At 41.1% G+C, this 18,407-nt stretch overlaps 1 protein-coding gene across 1 annotated transcript in view; it reads left to right on the top strand.

Moving 5' to 3' along the window:
* Window positions 1-18,407, top strand: part of LOC103100660 (mucin-16-like) — a 195,532-nt gene that overhangs the window by 74,246 nt on the left and 102,879 nt on the right. The window contains exon 10 of the mRNA XM_056820974.1: window positions 18,238-18,365. Within this exon, the coding sequence (XP_056676952.1) occupies window positions 18,238-18,365 (128 nt within the window). The remainder of the gene's footprint in view (window positions 1-18,237; window positions 18,366-18,407) is intronic.

Here is an 18,407-nt window from a genome sequence, read left to right as displayed (position 1 = left end):
AGAAAAGGGACCAGATTATAGGAGCCAAGGATGAGATACTTGGTAGAATGGGGAACAAGGAAGACCAGCCTTTAGCACATGTTAAACAGCCGCAACCTCAAACCCCAAACACGTTCAAGTCCTCTTTGTCTAGGCTGAAAATTACATCAATCCCACCAGGATTGGTTGGTCTCTTTGACCTTGTGCTTGATTGGCACATGAAGGGAAGCAATAAATTGGGAAACAATCTCCATTACAAAAACCTCTGACAAAGGTTGAATTACCCAAATTTATAAAGAGCTAAACCAATTGTACAAAAAATCAAGCCATTTTCCAATCGATAAACAGGCAAGGGACATGAATAGGCAATTTTCAGTTAAAGAAATCAAAACTATTAATAAACAAATGAAAAAGTGTTCTAAATCTCTTATAATCAGAGAAATGCAAATCAAAACAACTCTGAGGTATCACCTCACATCTATTAGATTGGCTAAGATGACAGTGAAGGAAAGTAATGAATGCTGGAGGGGTTGTGGCAAAGTCAGGACATTAATTCATTGCTGATGGAGTTGTGAATTGATCCAACCATTCTGGAGGGCAATCTGGAACTATGCCCAAAGGGTGCTAAAAGACTTTCTGCCCTTTGATCCAGTCAAAGCACTGCTGGGATTGTAAACCAAAGAGATGATAAGGGAAAAGACATGTACAAAAATATTTATAGCTGCTCTCTTTGTGGTAGAAAAAATTGGGAAATGAGGGGACTCCCTTCAATTGGGGAATGGCTGAGGAAATTGTGGTATATGTTGGTGATGGAATACTATTGTGCAAAAAGGAATAATAAAGTGGAGGAATTCCATGGAGACTGGAACAACCTCCAGGAAGTGATGCAGAGTGAGAGGAGCAGAACCAGTAGAACATATATCTTTTTCTGATACGGGATTATTTAAGAATTCTATTTCTTCTTCTGTTAGTCTAGGCAATTTATATTTTTGTAAATATTCATCCATACCACCTAGGTTGGTTTATTTATTGCCATATAGTTGGGCAAAGTAGTTTTTAATGATTGCCTTAATTTCCTCTTCATTGAAGGTGAGGTCCCCGTTTTCATCTTTGATGCTGTTAATTTGCCTTTCTTCTATCCTTTTTTAAATTAGATTGACCAGCACTTTGTCAAATTTGTCTATTTTTTTCATAGTACCAGCTTCTAGTCTTGTTTATTAGTTTGATAGTTCTATCACTTTTGATTTTATTAATTTCTCCCGGTGCCGCTCTTGGCCTGCGAGAGGCTGCAAGGGGAGAAAGAGAGGATAGAGATAGGGTAGAAGTTTTTATCCCGCGAAGGGCGTGAACGAGCCGACTTTAGAGATGTGAATAACCGAGTCAGTAGACAAATATTATTTATATGAGCCACAGCTAAGCTCCGACCACTGAGTGTAATTATTCAGGCTGAAACCACCCAATGATCTCAATTTAACACCGCACTGGTCAGAGGATAAAGCTAGCTCAGATGGAAAGGAGATCAGAAACTACAAGAGGTAGATAATGCTAGGTAGCATTAGGAGAAAGAGAGGAAGTAAGGCAGGCCTGGCCTAAAGACCAGGCCTTAGTGAGAAAGATAGAGAAGAGAGAGAGAGACAGGGGAGAAGATGCTACTTGCCAAACCTGGGGATGCTGATCAAGTGGGGGGAGCTTACTGGAGCTTGTTTATTTATAGTCTTGCCAGCTCAATACATATTGAACAGTTATATGATACCTCAATACATATGGATGAGTTACCTGGGGTATCCCTATTGGATAATACAACCTATGACAAGGTGAAGGTGGGGTTATACTCCTCAGGTGAGTGGGACAAAGGAAAGCAAGGTTTCGTGCCTAAACTTCAGCCATGCTGGCAATAAAATTCATTGCCATGCACAGAATGGCCATGTGCTCACTCACATTCCTTGTTTCCCCATAATGTCTATGGGCTGGGCTGCTACATCTCCCCCTTTTTGTTTGACACACAAATGAATAGAGTAATATCAAAATGTAACTCAACACACGCTAAATATAAACACACTGGTGCACAATCATAACAATTCAAAGTGAGGAAACCAAACCAGATTATAAAACTCAAATATAAAAATCAAGTGTGAACCTTCTTTCTATCTATGTGCTTAACAAAATAATTATATAAGATATAAAAATGTCAAAAAGAAAAATAATTTCCATAACACTGATCCTGGTTTCATGAGGTAGAAGTTCTCTGTCTGACAAGATAGGTGCTTCAGTTAACCACGTCACTCTTCACCAGTCAGGACCATGAGAAGCTGTCAGATCTCATCATGATTAGCAAAACTGACCTCCTCTGGACCCGAAGGATAAATGCTTTCCTTCTCTCGAACTGATTCTGCATCTTTGGGATCTATTCGCTCTCACTGCCAGATGCCTGCCACCTAAGAAACTGGTTGGAAGGACGATGCCAGGACCTCCAGTGACTGAGGGCGTCAGTGCACTATGTCTCTGCATTCCCCAACCTCAAGCATCCATTTCACATGGAAAATGCACCACCGTGGCTTAGGCTGTCTGGTCCATAATGAAAGATTCATCATGATTCCCGTTGCATGCAATCAGACATCACTCTCCAGAATGGTCAACTGAAAATTAACAATTTCTGTCATGTTCTCATGTTTACTGACCGTAAGGTGACTGTAATTCTAGAAATCTTTGCACCTTCATAATTTGGATCAGAGCATTAACAGTACCTTCTTTATACTCAAAGTTCTGTCCTTAATAGTGTAAAAGAAAAAATCAAGGTTGATCAATCAAGAGTGACCTTAAAAAGTGTCCTCTAAAATATAAATACTGATCTTAGAGCAAAATACTGATCTCTGTAAGATTTCTTAGAAATACTGATCTCTATAAGATTCCTCTCCCTTTTCTTTTTGATTGTGTGATGGGAGAGATCCCTTTAAAGAAAAACATCCTCTCTGAACAATTCAGGAGGGACAGACATGTGACATAGCAAACATGCCTTCACATTCTCAGTATATAGCAAAGATTGGAATGTAAAATATCATGATACTCTGGTCTTTCATAAAACGGTTGTGTTCAAATCAACATTTTCAGGCACCAATTGCCTAGTGTGATAAGACCATGCCAATTCTGGCAGTATGCCTCGAATGTAGGCTCTGTTTTTACAGCTTCTGCTGCAAAGTATAATCAAACCAATAGCCAATAATATGAATAAAATGATAGTACCAATGCTGGTTAAGTTAGCTCTACCAAACCAATTTTGGGGATCTAGGGAAGATAAAGTTGCTTCCCAATTTGCAGCTATATTTGCAGCTTCATTCTCATATACAATTTGGTCTAATCTGTTGATCTGCTGTTGCAACTTAATAATGTCCAAGGTGCTGTTATGACTTCCCCAAGCACCCTTGATGTGCTGAACGACCAGTTGCCATTCATATGACACATTATCATATGGCAACGGAGTAATACAATAACCCGTTTGATTGTAATGACAGGGATAAGTAATTCTTGTGTGTAAAGCTTCAACCTCTTTACCTAACCAAAACACAGCATCTTTTAAACTGTCCAGCTCATCTCTGTAAGCTAAGTCAATACTCTGCTGAGTGTGCCATCATTTGGAAGAGTTAGACACCACTTCCTGTATGAACTCATGGTTCTGGATAGAGGAAGTTAATGCCAATGTTGCCGTGGTTAGTGATGTGATCATGGCAATTACTGAGACTACGGCTCCTATAATCTCCAAGACCATTCTCTTGGACCTGTGTATAACCATGTTAAATGCCTTTTGAACAATGTGCACAGTAGGCGTAGATGCCCACGTCTCTGTCAAGTTGACAGGTACCCACATTAAAGGTGGATGATACATGATAGCAACATATGAATCTTGGTTTTTAGGACTAAGGCATTGATGTAGTCGACATTTTGTGCAGTTGATCTCATATAGACCGTGGTCATTTTTAAAAATTCGAAGGCTGTTACCCACTAGCATTACATAAGGAGCAAAAACACATGCAGTGACATTGATGTGACTTTCATACTCAAGATCAAGTCCTGAGTTTTTCACCTTGACCTTAAACTTGTATATTGGCTGCGTGGCAGCCACTATCTTCCACTGTGTGTTCTGTATTGGACCTGCCTCAATAGCAAGTCTAGAACCAGCCATATCCACTTCTAGTAAGTCCTCAATTTTCTGAAAATTCTGACATGGCATGTGCCATTTCTCATAGTCAGTGTATTTGTCTAATCGTGTCAGTTGTTCAGAGCGACCACAGCGTAACCTGGGTGCCCAATTGTAAATGTTAAAGTCTGTGGTTGCCGGCATCTTAACCTTTCTGGGAACTCGGACAGAACACTCTGTCCATGGCAACTCTTTTTGTACCGTACCTATCTGATTTGGACATAGGTACTTGTTAGCAGGATGTTTAGATTGGAACGTCTTATGTGCTAACTCATCTCCCATTCCTATCACACCCATGCCAACCCCTACATAACTGTTGTCAGTGGCATTTTTGACAATCCACGCTTGATGCCTGCGTGGTACACAGAAAGAATTACCAATAAACGAATTTCTAAAAGATATACAAAATGGAGGATACACAGTAGATCCTGAATAATTGTACAGAGCCCCTTCAGACTCTAGAGGAACACGTTTGGCTAGAATAGGGTGTGGTAGCCAGTCTGTGTTGTTAACATATACCAGAGGGGGCTTGTCCATCCAAGTTAACATTCTCAAAATAGGAGGTTTGGGCACGATGGACCAGTAAACTTCAGCATGACAGATGTTCAGCAAAGTCAAAATAGTGAATGTCATCAGAGTAAATGTAATGTCAGTGTTCAGAGTGCATGCATTCACCAGTGTTGCCTTCGATCCCGGTGCCCTGCGCTTGACCATCAGGTAGCTGACTGGAGACAGCAGCGATGCTCGTCTGCTTCTCGTCCTGGTCTCGGGCAGCCGGTGCGGTGCTAGACTGGTGAGCCTGTTCCTCTGCTCCCCTTGCATCTGGAAGCGGTCCCTTCCACGGTTTGAGGTGCTTACTGGGAGTCCAGATTTCTCCATCATCTGTGGAAACACAAGCATAGCCTCGACCCATTGTTATTAGTCTGTTCGGACCTCTGTAATCTTTGTCTCCTGGCAATCTCCAAAAAACCCAGGGCTGCTGCACCGTGTCCATTGTATCATGACACTCAAAATGCGTCTGCATAGGTGTAGCATTCAGCCCTTCTGGGATGGAGAAATGATTGAGAGTTAAAAGCACCATCCTTAACAGTTTGTTAGGGATAATAGGTTTGGGTTTAGAGATATCACCCTCATAAATTGTCAGGTATTCTCCTTTTTGTTTTTGTATCTGGTTCTTGAGAGTCCTGTTAGCTCTCTCCACTATTGCTTGACCAGTGGAGTTACCTGGAATTCCAGTTTTGTGGTTTATATTCCACAGTTTGCAAAATTCTGCAAACCTTTTGCTGGTGTATGCAGTACCATTGTCAGTTTTTATCTGACTTGGAATGCCCAAATGCGCAAATGCTTCCAGCAAGTGTGCAATGACATGAGAAACTTTTTCTCCCGTTTGTGCCGTGGCCCATATGACCCTTGAGTATGTGTCAATTGTCACATGCACATACTTCCACCTTCCAAAAGGAGCATATTGAGTCACATCCATCTGCCAAAGCTGGTTAGCTTTGAGTCCTCGGGGATTAGCTCCTGGGGGAAGAGGTGTAGAGGAGAACTGGGCACACGAGCTGCATTGCTGGATTATCTCCTGTGCCTGTCTTTTAGTAATGTCAAATTGGCATTTGAGAGATTTCGCATTTTGGTGCAATAAAGAATGTGATCTAACTGCATCTTGAAAAGCAGATGCCACTAAGGTATCCACCTTAGCGTTTCCCTCCGAGAGAGGACCAGGGAGGTTAGTATGCGAACGAATATGCGTTATAAAAAATTTGTTCTGCCTCTGCCATATCACCATCTGGGTGGTACGGAACAAGAGATATAACTCCTCATCAGGTACAGGTTTAATCTTTGCTGTTTCCAGCGAATTAACCAAATTAACCACATATAATGAATCACAGATTATATTACAAGGTTGTACTACATCCCTTAGTACACTGCGAACTGCAGCTAATTCAGCTTTTTGTGGAGAGCCATAAGTAGTGTCTAACAACATTGTGCTATCCTGGACTACAGCTCCTGCTCTCCCCTGTTTTGATGCATCTGTAAAAACGTTCACAGCATCTACAAGGGGATGCATGGATGTCATTCTTGGAAAAATAATAGGAGTCAATTTTACAAACTGCAGTATCTTATTAGCAGGAATGTGATTATCTATCTGTCCTGTATAATCTGCAAAAGCAATTTGCCATGGCAAAGACTGTGCAAATAAATTCTGAACTTGCTCTCTTGTTATTGGCACATGAATTGTACTAGGATCTACGCCAGTTAACTGTCTTGCCCTTTTTCTGATCTGAGTTATCAGTAAAATGATAAGTTCTATATAGCTAGTGAGGGATTTAGTTTGTTGATTGGCTAAGTGAATCCATTCTATGATGTGTTGACCCTGATGCAAAGCACCTGTGGGAGTATACCTTGTCTGTAGAACAGATGCTATTAAAGGTAATGATGGATCAATTCTATACAATCTGGCTTTTGACACCGCTTCTTCCACTACCTTTAACTCCTCCTCCACTTTGGGAGAAAGTGTTCTAGGGGATGATAACGCAGCATCTCCCTTTAAAGTGGCATACAGGTTTTCCAACTGTCCTGTAGAGATTTTTAGAAAAGGTCTGAGCCAATTAATATCACCTAACAACTTCTGGAAATCATTCAACGTATTCAGGGAATCTCTACGAATCTCAATTTTCTGTGGTCAGATCTCTTGATCATACACTAGCGTTCCTAGGTACTTGTAAGGGGGCGTGGTTTGAATCTTTTCCTTAGAGATCACCAGATTTGCCACCGTTAAAGCTTTGGTGGCATCTGCGAGCAATATCTCCACTTCGCCACTAGATGGCGCTGCTAACAGAATGTCATCCACATATTGGATTATGTGATATTTTGCGTGTTTATGTCTAACCTTTTCTAGTGCATGAGCTACATATTTCTGACATAAACAGCTGCTTACACGCAAGCCTTGTGGAAGGCAGAGCCATTCGAATCTTTTGAAAGGAGTACCATAATTTATTGAGGGTACAGAGAATGCAAATCTGTGACAATCTTGTGGGGACAGGTGGATATTGAAAAAACAATCCTTCAAATCTATAACTATCAGCTTCCAGTTTATGGGAATCGGACCCGGGGAAGGTAATCCTGGTTGCCTTGTCCCCATGTCCACTAGCTGTTCATTGATCTTCCTAAGATCATGGACTAGCCTCCACTTCCCTGCCATCTTTGGCACCAGAAAAATCGGGGTGTTCCAGGGACTGTTTGATTCTCGTATGTGACCTAAGCTTAATTGTTCCTGTATTATGGCCTCTAAATGTACTAATTTCTCCTTAGATATCGGCCATTGGTTAATCCAAATGGGTTTGGAACTTAACCATGTGATAGGGTCAGCAAATAGCGGGGCGACGCTTGCCGCACCCACAAATTCCGGTGCAGTTTGTCCGATGTGGTCAATGTCATGTTCATAGCGGACATCACCTCTCTGCCCCAAAGAGATTGGGCAATATCTAGTACATAAGGTTTAAATACACCTCTATGTCCCTCACTATCAGACCACGATAAAGTATTCGCTGATTGGAGAATGTGCTCAGGAGTGCCTATGCCTATTAACTTCTGGTGAGGTTCAATGACTTCCCATGATTCTGGCCAATCCGTAGCAGAGATCACCGAGATGTCTGCTCCAGAATCCAGGATACCTGATATAATCCTGTCTTCTACAAACAAAGACATTACCATCCTATCCTGAGTCACTTTTTGAGACCAAAACAATCCATGGGCTGTGGAGTCAAGGCTGCTTTTTTGAAGCTTGCTCTTTAGAGGGAAATCAGCTTCAGGGAATATGGTCAGGTAGGCTAGATTAGTGTCCTTTGAAATGCAAAATGCTGGCTTTGCAGCAGCCAGGATGTGGAGCCCATTGGTCTCCTTATCCTGAAACAATGTAGGAAAGATTTCTAAACCTTTTGCAATGAGGTCAGGGTCGCCTAGTATTAACCCTTTAACACCGCGAGGTACTGGAAAACGAAAGCTAGCTGGAATGCGAGTAGGTTCTGACTTCTCTTTTAGTACTATGCTTTTGGCTGCAATTATAGGGAATCGAAAAGAATATCTCACGGTTCTGCCCTGATTTACTCCCGGGCTCAAGGCTAGCCCGAAGTCTAGTTTAACTGGGTGTTAGACCCTGTTTTGGGGAGACGTCGCTTATTGCTAGCTCTGCACGCAGAAGCCCAGTGCCTGCCCTTTTCGCATTTGGGGCAGATATCTGGAGTCTTTCCTGATCTTTTATTTGGACATGCTCTACGATAGTGACCTCTCCTGCCGCACGCATGGCATTGTCCTTTAGGCATTCTTGGCTGCTCACGTACTGTTAAAATAGTTCGTGTCTCACCCATGCCTATGTCTTGGCAAGCTCTTAAAAAATCTGTCAGGGTCCCTGTAGCTTTAATGGGAGCTAAAGCTCTCCTGGCCTGTTCATTAGCATTTAAAAAAGCAAGGTCCCTAATGAGAACCTTAGCTGCATCTTCGTGAGGGATATGTCTGCGGACTTCTGTACTGAGCCTATCCACAAAGTCAGCAAAAGATTCGTTTTGCTTTTGGATAATCTCTGTGTACAGGCTCTCTGAATCCTTCCCGGGTAGGGCTCTCCATGCCCTAGTGGCAGCGCTGGCTATCTGGTTAAAAACCTGCTCTGTCGCTGTAATTTGCCTAGCAATAGGTTCGAATTCTCCTTGCCCTACCAATTGTTCAAAGGGCACATTGATTCCTGCCTGCCTGTTCTCGGAGGCCTGCAGGGAACATAGATCATGGAATTTCAGTTTCCAGGTCAAATAGTCACCTCCGCTGAGGGCGGACTCGGCTGCCAGGTACCAGTCAGCCGGTGTGAGTGTCTGTTGAGCCAGATTACTGAGGAGCGCTAATGTGAATGGCGCGATTGCCCCGTTTTTCAATACACTGCTTCTGAGCATTTTCAAGACCTTACAGTCTATGGGCTTATGCTGAGCAATGCGTCTGTTGGCATCCTCAGGGTCCTCTATATACCTGACTGGGAAAGCAGAAATGTCCTCCTTGCCTTTTTGAGTAGGCGAGATCAGCTCATTCCTGGGTGAATAAGGCTTAGAAACTTCAGGCGAGCAAGGTGGGGGTGGGGTGGCCACGAGGGAGGCTCGTGAAGCCAACCCGTAGTCTGAGGGAGGAGTGGGAGGGGGAGGGGTCAGAGTGTCTAAGGAAGGATACAGCTTTGGAGTTGCAAATGACTCTTTTGTTTTACTCCCCTTCGAATTATAGCCTGGGGCCTCTGGAGGATCCCTAGACCATCCTGAACACTCTCCTTCCCTTCCCCCATCAGTTGCCTCAGGAGCAGTGGGTGTGAAATCCTGCTTTTTTAATTCCTGAGTCTGTGGCAATTCCTTCTCCCCTGCATTAGAGGTTCAAATAGCTAAATCCTCTAGAATAGTTCTGATAATTGACCAGGTGTTAAATACCGTTTTCCTGACTCTGTTACCTTCCTTTTGATAGTCCTTTAAAGATTGTCCAATTCGGTCCCATTGCGCAACTTCTAGCGTCCCTGCGGCTGGGAAGGCTGGGAAAGCCTTTTGAATTACTCGTAGCAAGGCTTTGATCTGCACTTTGGAGACCTTCCTACCTCCCTGTTCAATTAACGACATGAGGAGTCGTATATAACCTGCATGGGAGGAAATAGTCAAACCCATCTCTGAGAACAACTCACCTTCTGTTGGCCAGACCCGAAGGGAATCGTCTTTTGGCACCGTTCAGCCAAGCCTGAAAAAATCCTTCGCGTCCTGGGGCGCGCCCTCCCTATTGCTGTGAGAAATAAAGGTAGAACGCCACGAGAAAGTGCCAGGTGTAGGTCCTAGGCACGTGGGCACCAGGTGCCGCTCTCGGCCTGCAAGAGGCTGCAAGGGGAGAAAGAGAGGATAGAGATAGGGTAGAAGTTTTTATCCCGCGAAGGGCGTGAACGAGCCAACTTTAGAGATGTGAATAACCGAGTCAGTAGACAAATATTATTTATATGAGCCACAGCTAAGCTCCGACCACTGAGTGTAATTATTCAGGCTGAAACCACCCAATGATCTCAATTTAACACCGCACTGGTCAGAGGATAAAGCTAGCTCAGATGGAAAGGAGGTCAGAAACTACAAGAGGTAGATAATGCTAGGTAGCATTAGGAGAAAGAGAGGAAGTAAGGCAGGCCTGGCCTAAAGACCAGGCCTTAGTGAGAAAGATAGAGAAGAGAGAGAGAGACAGGGGAGAAGATGCTACTTGCCAAACCTGGGGATGCTGATCAAGTGGGGGGAGCTTACTGGAGCTTGTTTATTTATAGTCTTGCCAGCTCAATACATATTGAACAGTTATATGATACCTCAATACATATGGATGAGTTACCTGGGGTATCCCTATTGGATAATACAACCTATGACAAGGTGAAGGTGGGGTTATACTCCTCAGGTGAGTGGGACAAAGGAAAGCAAGGTTTCGCGCCTAAACTTCAGCCATGCTGGCAATAAAATTCATTGCCATGCACAGAATGGCCATGTGCTCACTCACATTCCTTGTTTCCCCATAATGTCTATGGGCTGGGCTGCTACACCCTTAATTTTTAGCATCTCTAGTTTGGTTTTCTTCTGGGGGTTTTTAATTAGTTCGCTTTCAAGTTTTTTTATTTGCATTTCCAATTGATTGATCTCTGCTCTCCCTAATTTGTTAATATATGCACTCAAGGATATGAATTTTCCTCTGAGTACTGCTTTGGCTGCATCCCATAAGGTTTGAAAGGATGTCTCACCATTGTCATTTTCCTCAATGAAATTATTGTTTCTATGATTTCTTCTCTAACTAACCAATTTTGGAGTATCATATTATTTAATTTCCAATTAATTTTTGATTTGGGTCTCCATGTACCCTAACTGATCATTATTGTTATTGCCTTATGATCTGAAAAGGTTGCATTTATTATTTCTGCTTTTCTGCATTTGTATGCCATGTTTCTGTGACCTAGTGTATGATCTATCTTTGTGAATGTGCCATGTGGTGCTGAGCAGAAGGTGTATTCCTTTTTGTCCCTATTTATTTTTCTCCATATGTCTATTAACTCTAATTTTTCTAATATTTTATTCACATCTTTTACCTCTTTCTTATTTATTTTTTGGTTTGATTTACTACATTTGATAGTGGTTGTTTCAAGTCTCCCACTAATATGGTTTAACTGTCTATTTCCTCCTTCAATTCTTCTAGTTTTTCCATTAAAAATTTGGGTGCTTTGCTATTTGGTGCATACATGTTGATTAGTGATAATTCCCCATTGTGTAGACTCCCTTTTAACAGAATATATTTACTTTCCCTATCCCTTTTGATCAGGTCTATTTTTGCTTTGGCTTTATCAGATATCATGATTGCAACTCCTGTCTTCTTTCTATCAGTTGAGGCCCAGAAGGTCTTACTCCATCCTTCAATTCTAACCTTGCAAGTATCAACCTGCTTCATATGTGTTTCCTAAAGTCAACATATGATAGGGTTTTGGATTCTAATCCATTCTGCTATTTGTCTATGTTTTATGGGTCAGTTCATCCCATTCACATTCAAAGTTATGATTGTCACTTGTGGATTCCCTGGCATTTTGATATCCTCCCTTAATTCTGACCTTTGTTCTTTAGCTATAACCTTTTATACCAGTGATTTACTTTAGATTAGTCCCCCTAGTCGCTTCCCTTGATATGCTTCCCTTTCTAGCCCCTCCCTTTTTCTTCCCTTCCCCTCCCACTTCTCCTTCCCTACCTTTTTATTCTCATTCCCCCCACCCTTACTTAATTTCCCCTTCTATCTTACCTTGTTGGATAAGATAAAGTTCAAGATGCCAATGGATCTAAATATTCTAAGCTCTCAGAGATGATTTCACTGAGAGTAAGGTGTAAGTAATACCAGTTAGCACTTTCTTCCTCTCCTCCCTATAGGAAATCCCTTCCCCTCCCCTTTCCATGTGTATCTTTGTGTGAGAAAGATTATTCTATTTAGTTTTTTTCTATTTCTTGAAGTATATCTTAGTACCATCAATGATTCACACCCTCCCTTTTTATTTCTTTCACCCCCTTTTCTCCATATTGTCTTAATGCCCCAATCATTCCCTATGTGTGATTCTTCTAACTACTCTAATGATGCATACAACTTTTGAGTTACACATTACATTTTCCCCACATATTAATATATATAATTTGATATAAATGTAGTTCTTATAGAAGAGAGTTTGAATAAAAGAAAAAGATAACATTTTTCTCCTTTTCCCTTTCCTTCATATTTACCTTCTCAAGTTTTCCTTGCTCTTTGTGTTTGAATGTTGAACTTTCCACAGAGCTCTGGTCTTTTCTTTACAAAAACTTGGAAGTCTTCTATTTTGTTGAATGCCCATACTTTTCCCTGGAAGTATATAGTCAGTTTTTATGGATAGCTGATTTTTGGTTGAAGACCCAGCTTTCTTGCCTTTCTGAAATCATGTTCCATGCTTTACGGTCATTCAGAGTGGAAATTGCAAGGTCTTCTGTGTCCCTGATTGGCATTCCTTTATATCTAAGTTGTCTTTTTCTGGCTTCTTGTAAGATTTTTTCTTTTGATTGAAAGCTTTGGAAATTGGCTAACTTTCTAGGAGTTGTCTTTTGGGGATTTAGTGTAGAGGGTGTTCTATGAACTCTTTCAATGCCTGTATTGCCCCCTTATTCTAGAATCTCTGGGCAGTTTTCTTTGATGATATCTTGTATGATGATGTCAAGATTACTATTTATTTCTGGCTTTTCTGGTAGGCCAATTATTCTCAGATTGTCTCTTTCCTCTATATTCCAGGTCTGTCACCTTGTCAGTGAGATATTTTATGTTCTCTTCTAATATTTTAGTCTTTTGGTTTTGATTTATTAATTCTTGCTCTTTTGCAAGATCATTGTCTTCCAGTTGCCTGATTCTGATCTTTAAAGCCTGGTTTTCCTTTTCAGTTTGTTCTATCCTGCTATTTGAGGCCTCAAGCCCAAGGACTCCCCTTTCCAGCCTTCCAGTGTTTTGGGAGTTAGTGCTCTCAGGTGAAAGGCTTTGGTGGTCTTAGCTAATTCCCAAGACCTGTAGGTGCCTCTTGCTCACCTCAGGGGATCCCTTCGTGGACTTGGTGACTACAGTACGCTAGTTCTGGGTGCCTGAGATCTGTACTCCCCTTGCCTGCCTGCCGGAGTTTCAGGTGTTAGTACTCTCAGCAGAAGGACCGTATCTTTTTCAGGTCCCCACACCTGGGACTGCCCGTTCATTCCTGGGGTACCCCTCCCTCTCTTGTTGATTCTGGACACTGCTGACTTTAACTCTGTCTCCAGCTGTTTGGTGGGTGAGGGGAGAGTGTGTGAGCTTTTTGTTCCCTTATATTGTGGAGGTGACAGAATCCCTCCTACCTTAGAGCTTCGCCTTGTTGTGGGGTCTTTCCATTCTTATGAGGATGGTTGTTTTTTATTTTGGGAGGGTTTTTTGCAGTTGTGTTTGTCATTGGGTCTGAGGAGAGGAAGCAAGCTGCATCTACTCTGCAGCCATGCTTACCTGGAAGTCCCTATTGTGATTTAAAGGTATTAATTTCTTCAATATTTTTTTGCCTCCTTTGCCAATATGTTGACTTTTTTAAAAATAATTTTATTTGATCATTTCCAAGCATTATTCATTAGAGATAAGATCATTTTCTTTTCCTCCACAACACACCATAGCCGAAGCGTGATTCCACTGGGTTTCACATGTGTTCTTGATTCGAACCCATTTCCATGTTGTTGGTATTTGCACTAGGGTGTTCATTTAGAGTCTCTCCTCAGTCATTTCCACTCAGCCCCTGTAGTCAAGCAGTTGCTTTTCATCGGTGTTTTTACTCCCACAATTTATTCTCTGCTTGTGGATAGTGTTTTCTAGATTCCTGCAAGTTGTTCTGGGACATTGCATTGACTCTAATGGAGAAGTCCATTACCTTCGATTGTACCACAGTGTATTAGTCTCTGTGTACAATGTTCTCCTGGTCTGCTCCTTTTGCTCTGCATCACTTCCTGGAGGTTGTTCCAGTCTCCATGGAATTCCTCCACTTTATTATTCCTTTTAGCACAATAGTATTCCATCACCAACATATACCACAATTTGTTCAGCCATTCCCCAATTGATGGGCATCCCCTCATTTTCCAATTTTTGGCCACCACAAAGAGTGCAGCTATGAATATTCTTGTACAAGTCTTTTTCCTCATTATCTCTTTGGGGTACAAACCCAGTAGTGCTATGGCTAGATCAGAGGGCAGACAGTCTTCAATCTCCCTTTGGACATAGTTCCACATTGCCCTCCAGAATGGTTGGATCAACTCACAACCCCACCAGCAATGAATTAGTGTCCCTACTTTGCCGCTTCTCCTCCAGCATTCATTACTTTCCATAGCTGTCATGTTAGCCAATCTGCTAGGTGTGAGGTGATACCTCAGAGTTGTTTTGATTTGCATCTCTCTGATTATAAGAGATGTAGAGCACTTTTTCATGTGCTTATTAATAGTTTTGATTTCTTTATCTGAGAACTGCCTATCCATGTCCCTTGCCCATTTATCAATTGGAGAATGGCTTGATTTTTTGTACAATTGATTTAGCTCTTTGTAAATTTGAGTAATTAAACCTTTGTCAGAGGTTTTTATGTAGATTGCTTCCCAATTTGTTGCTTTCCTTCTGATTTTAGTTATATTGGTTTTGTTTGTACAAAAGCTTTTTAATTTGATGTAGTCAAAATTATTTATTTTACATTTTGTGGCTCTTTCTATGTCTTGCGTGGTTTTAAAGTATTTTCCTTCCCAAAGGTCTGACATATATACTATTCTGTGTTCGCCTAATTTACTTATAGTTTCCTTTTTATGTTCAAGTCATTCACCCATTTTGCATTCATCATGGTGTAGGGTCTGAGGTGTTGATCCAAATCTAATCTTTCCCATACTGTCTTCCAATTTTCCCAGCAGTTTTTATCGAATTGTGGATTTTTGACCCCAAAGCCGGGATCTTTGGGTTTATCATATATTGTCTTGCTGAGGTCACTTGCCCCACGTCTATTCCACTGATCCTCCTTTCTGTCTCTTAGCCAGTACCAAATTGTTTTGATGACTGCTGCTTTGTAATATAGTTTGAGATCTGGGACTGCAAGGCCCCCTTCCTTTGTATTTTTTTTTTCATTATTTCCCTGGATATCGTTGATCCTCTGTTATTCCAAATGAACTTTGTTATGTTTTTTTTCTAAATCAGTAAAGACATTTTTTGGAAGTTCTATGGGTATGGCACTAAATAGATAGATAAGTTTGAGTAAGATGGTCATTTTTACTATATTGGCTTGTCCTACCCATGAGCAGTTAATGCTTTTCCAATTGCTCAAGTCTAGTTTTATTTGTGTGGAGAGTGTTTTGTAGTTGTGTTCATATAGTTCCTGTATTTGTCTCGGGAGATAGATTTCTAGGTATTTTATTTTGTCTAAGGTGATTTTGAATGGGATTTCTCTTTCTAGTTTTTGCTGCTGAGCTGTGTTGAAGATGTATAGAAATGCTGATGACTTATGCAGGTTTATTTTGTATCCTGCAACTTTGCTAAAGTTGTTGATTATTTCGTTTAGGTTTTTGGTTGATTCTCTAGGATGTGTTGACTTTATTTTTCATGGTTTCCTGTATCACTCTCATTACTTCTCCCAGATTTTCTTGGAGCTTCTCTTATTTGATTTCTAAACCTCTTATTGAGCTTCCTCCATTAATTCATTTTTTGGGATTGAGAGCAATCCCTGTTTTTATTGCGAATTTTGGGTTCACCAGCATTGGTTTTGTTTTTTCTGTTACCAAAGTAGCTTTCTCTATTGTGTTTCTTTTTTTTTTCTGTTATTTGCTCATTTTCACCCCTTTCCTTTTCATTTCAAAAGAGGTAGTTAGCCCTTTGATCCAGCTATAGCACTGCTGGGATTATACCCCAAAGAGATAAGGAAAAAGACTTGAACAAGAATATTCATAGCTGAGCTCTTTGTGGTGGCAAAAAAAAATTGGAAAATGAAGGGATGCCCTCCATTTGGGAATAGTTGAACAAATTGTGGTATATGTTGGAGATGGAATGCTATTGTGCTCAAAGGAATAGTGAACTGGAGGAATTCCATGTGAACTGGTATGACCTCCAGGATTGATGTAAGAGTGAGGAGAACAGAACCAGGAGAACATTGTACACAGAGACTGATACACTGTGGTACGATCAAATATTATGGACTTCTCTATTACCAGCAATGCAATGATTGAAAACAATTCGGTAGGATTTATGAAAAAAAAAACCATTATCTACATTCAGAGGAAAAACTGTGGGAGCAGAAGCACAGAAGAAAAACAATTGCTTGACCATATGGGTCAATGGGGATATGATTGGTGATGTAGACTCTAAATTATCACCCTAGTGTAAACATCAATAATATGGAAATAGGTTTTGATCAAGGACACCTGTAAAACCCAGTGGAATTTCACGCTGACTACAGGAGGGAGGGTGTGAGGGATGTGAGGGAAAGAACATGATTCATGTAACCAGGGAAAAATATTCTAAATTAACTAATTAAATAAAATTTAAAAAAATAAAAAGAGACTGTTAAACTTGGAATCTGTACCTGTGGTGAATGGAGCACTGTTCTCAGTTTCAGGTTCTTTGTACAGCTGCCTTCAGAGTATACTCTCTGGGGATCTATCTTCTTTCAGTTCTTCAGATGTGGTATCTTGCAAACAAAGGTGTTTTTAATAGCCTTCTGATCTAAATTCTGGCTTCTGAGTAACCCCAGTCATTTTCCTCCACTTTGAAATGTGACCAGGGAGAGTCTGCTGCTCCCCTGTGGCTACAAGCACTCCTGTCTGCTAGCACTCCTCCACCTTGAGATCTCCCCCACAGACTGGGATCTGTTTCTGAATATGAGCAATGCAACAAGAAAATCACCTGCATTGTAAGCAAAGGGATTCCTGTAATCTCCTTCTGAGCAACTGTCTGATCTCTCACCCCCTTATTGACTGGGGATGAATGCTCCAGAAGCCTTTCCTGTTGCTTCAGTTGTGGGTAAATCCTTTTGGCTTGATGGGGTCTGCCCTGGTGCACTGTGCTCTACTTCCACCTCCACCTCTGTACACATCATCTGTCCTGCCGGTCTTTAAAGTCGTTTTGTGCTGGAAAATCATTTGTTTGTCTTTTTTTGTGTGACATACTCTTCCAGAATTCATTTTAGGACATTGTATCAGGTTTTTGGGTGCAATTTGATAGAGATCAGATGAGGGATGTGTATCTTCTCCACCATCTTGGCTCTGCCCTTGGCTTCTATTCTTATAAATTTCAATTATTGGAAATAGGAAATGAGACCCTTATCAGAAGAATATGAAGCAAAGATTTTTTCTCTCCAGTTACTCATTTCCCTTCTCATTTTACCTACATTGGTTTTGTTTTGGTGGAAAAACTAAATTTAAGTTGGCAACACGTGGTCCATTTAAACTTGCTGTCCTATCTATCCCTCATGTGAACATGAACTGTCCCTCTGTCCATTAAAATGAACGAATCAATTTTCCTGATAACTCTCATTTCTTTATATCACCTTTTAGGTAGCTAACTCATATACCCAATTTGGAGTTTACTTTGTTATGTCAAGCAAGATATCAGTCTATCCCTAGTTTCTCCCGGACTAATTTTCAGTATTACAAGCAATTTTTGTCAAGTAATGAGTTCTTACTCTTGAAACTGGATTTAACCTCCTCATTTTACATGTGAAGAAACTAAGGCAAAAACATAGGATATGGCAGGGCCATGATTTGAATACAAGTCTTCTGACTCCCAAGTCCACAATTTTTAATACTGCCAGAAAAAAGGACAGTAGAGGTATCCTCAGTTTTCCTCTGAGGAAGGACTAGAACAGTGACACCTGGAATAATGGTCATGATCATGATAATTTTCACCACAATAACTAGCATTTAGATAGATCTTTAAGGTTTACAAAACATTTTTTCTCATTTGAATAACATTTGTAAGGCTCAGACAATTGGGTATCTTTCCCTTCTGTACAGCAGCAGGGAGCTTCAACTCGAAGACCTTCACCATCAACTTCACCATCACCAACATGTTTTACAAAACCAAGATGGGTCAAAGGGGTTCCAGCACATTCCGTGTTGCTGAATTTGTCCTGCAGCACCTGGTGAGACCCACCCTCCCCTCCCCCTCTTCCTCCTTGCTTCCA

This window comes from Monodelphis domestica, chromosome 3, assembly GCF_027887165.1.
Source record: "Monodelphis domestica isolate mMonDom1 chromosome 3, mMonDom1.pri, whole genome shotgun sequence".
Taxonomy (NCBI): domain Eukaryota; kingdom Metazoa; phylum Chordata; class Mammalia; order Didelphimorphia; family Didelphidae; genus Monodelphis; species Monodelphis domestica.
Note: the sequence above shows the minus strand (reverse complement) of the source record. Positions and strands in the feature narration are given on the sequence as shown.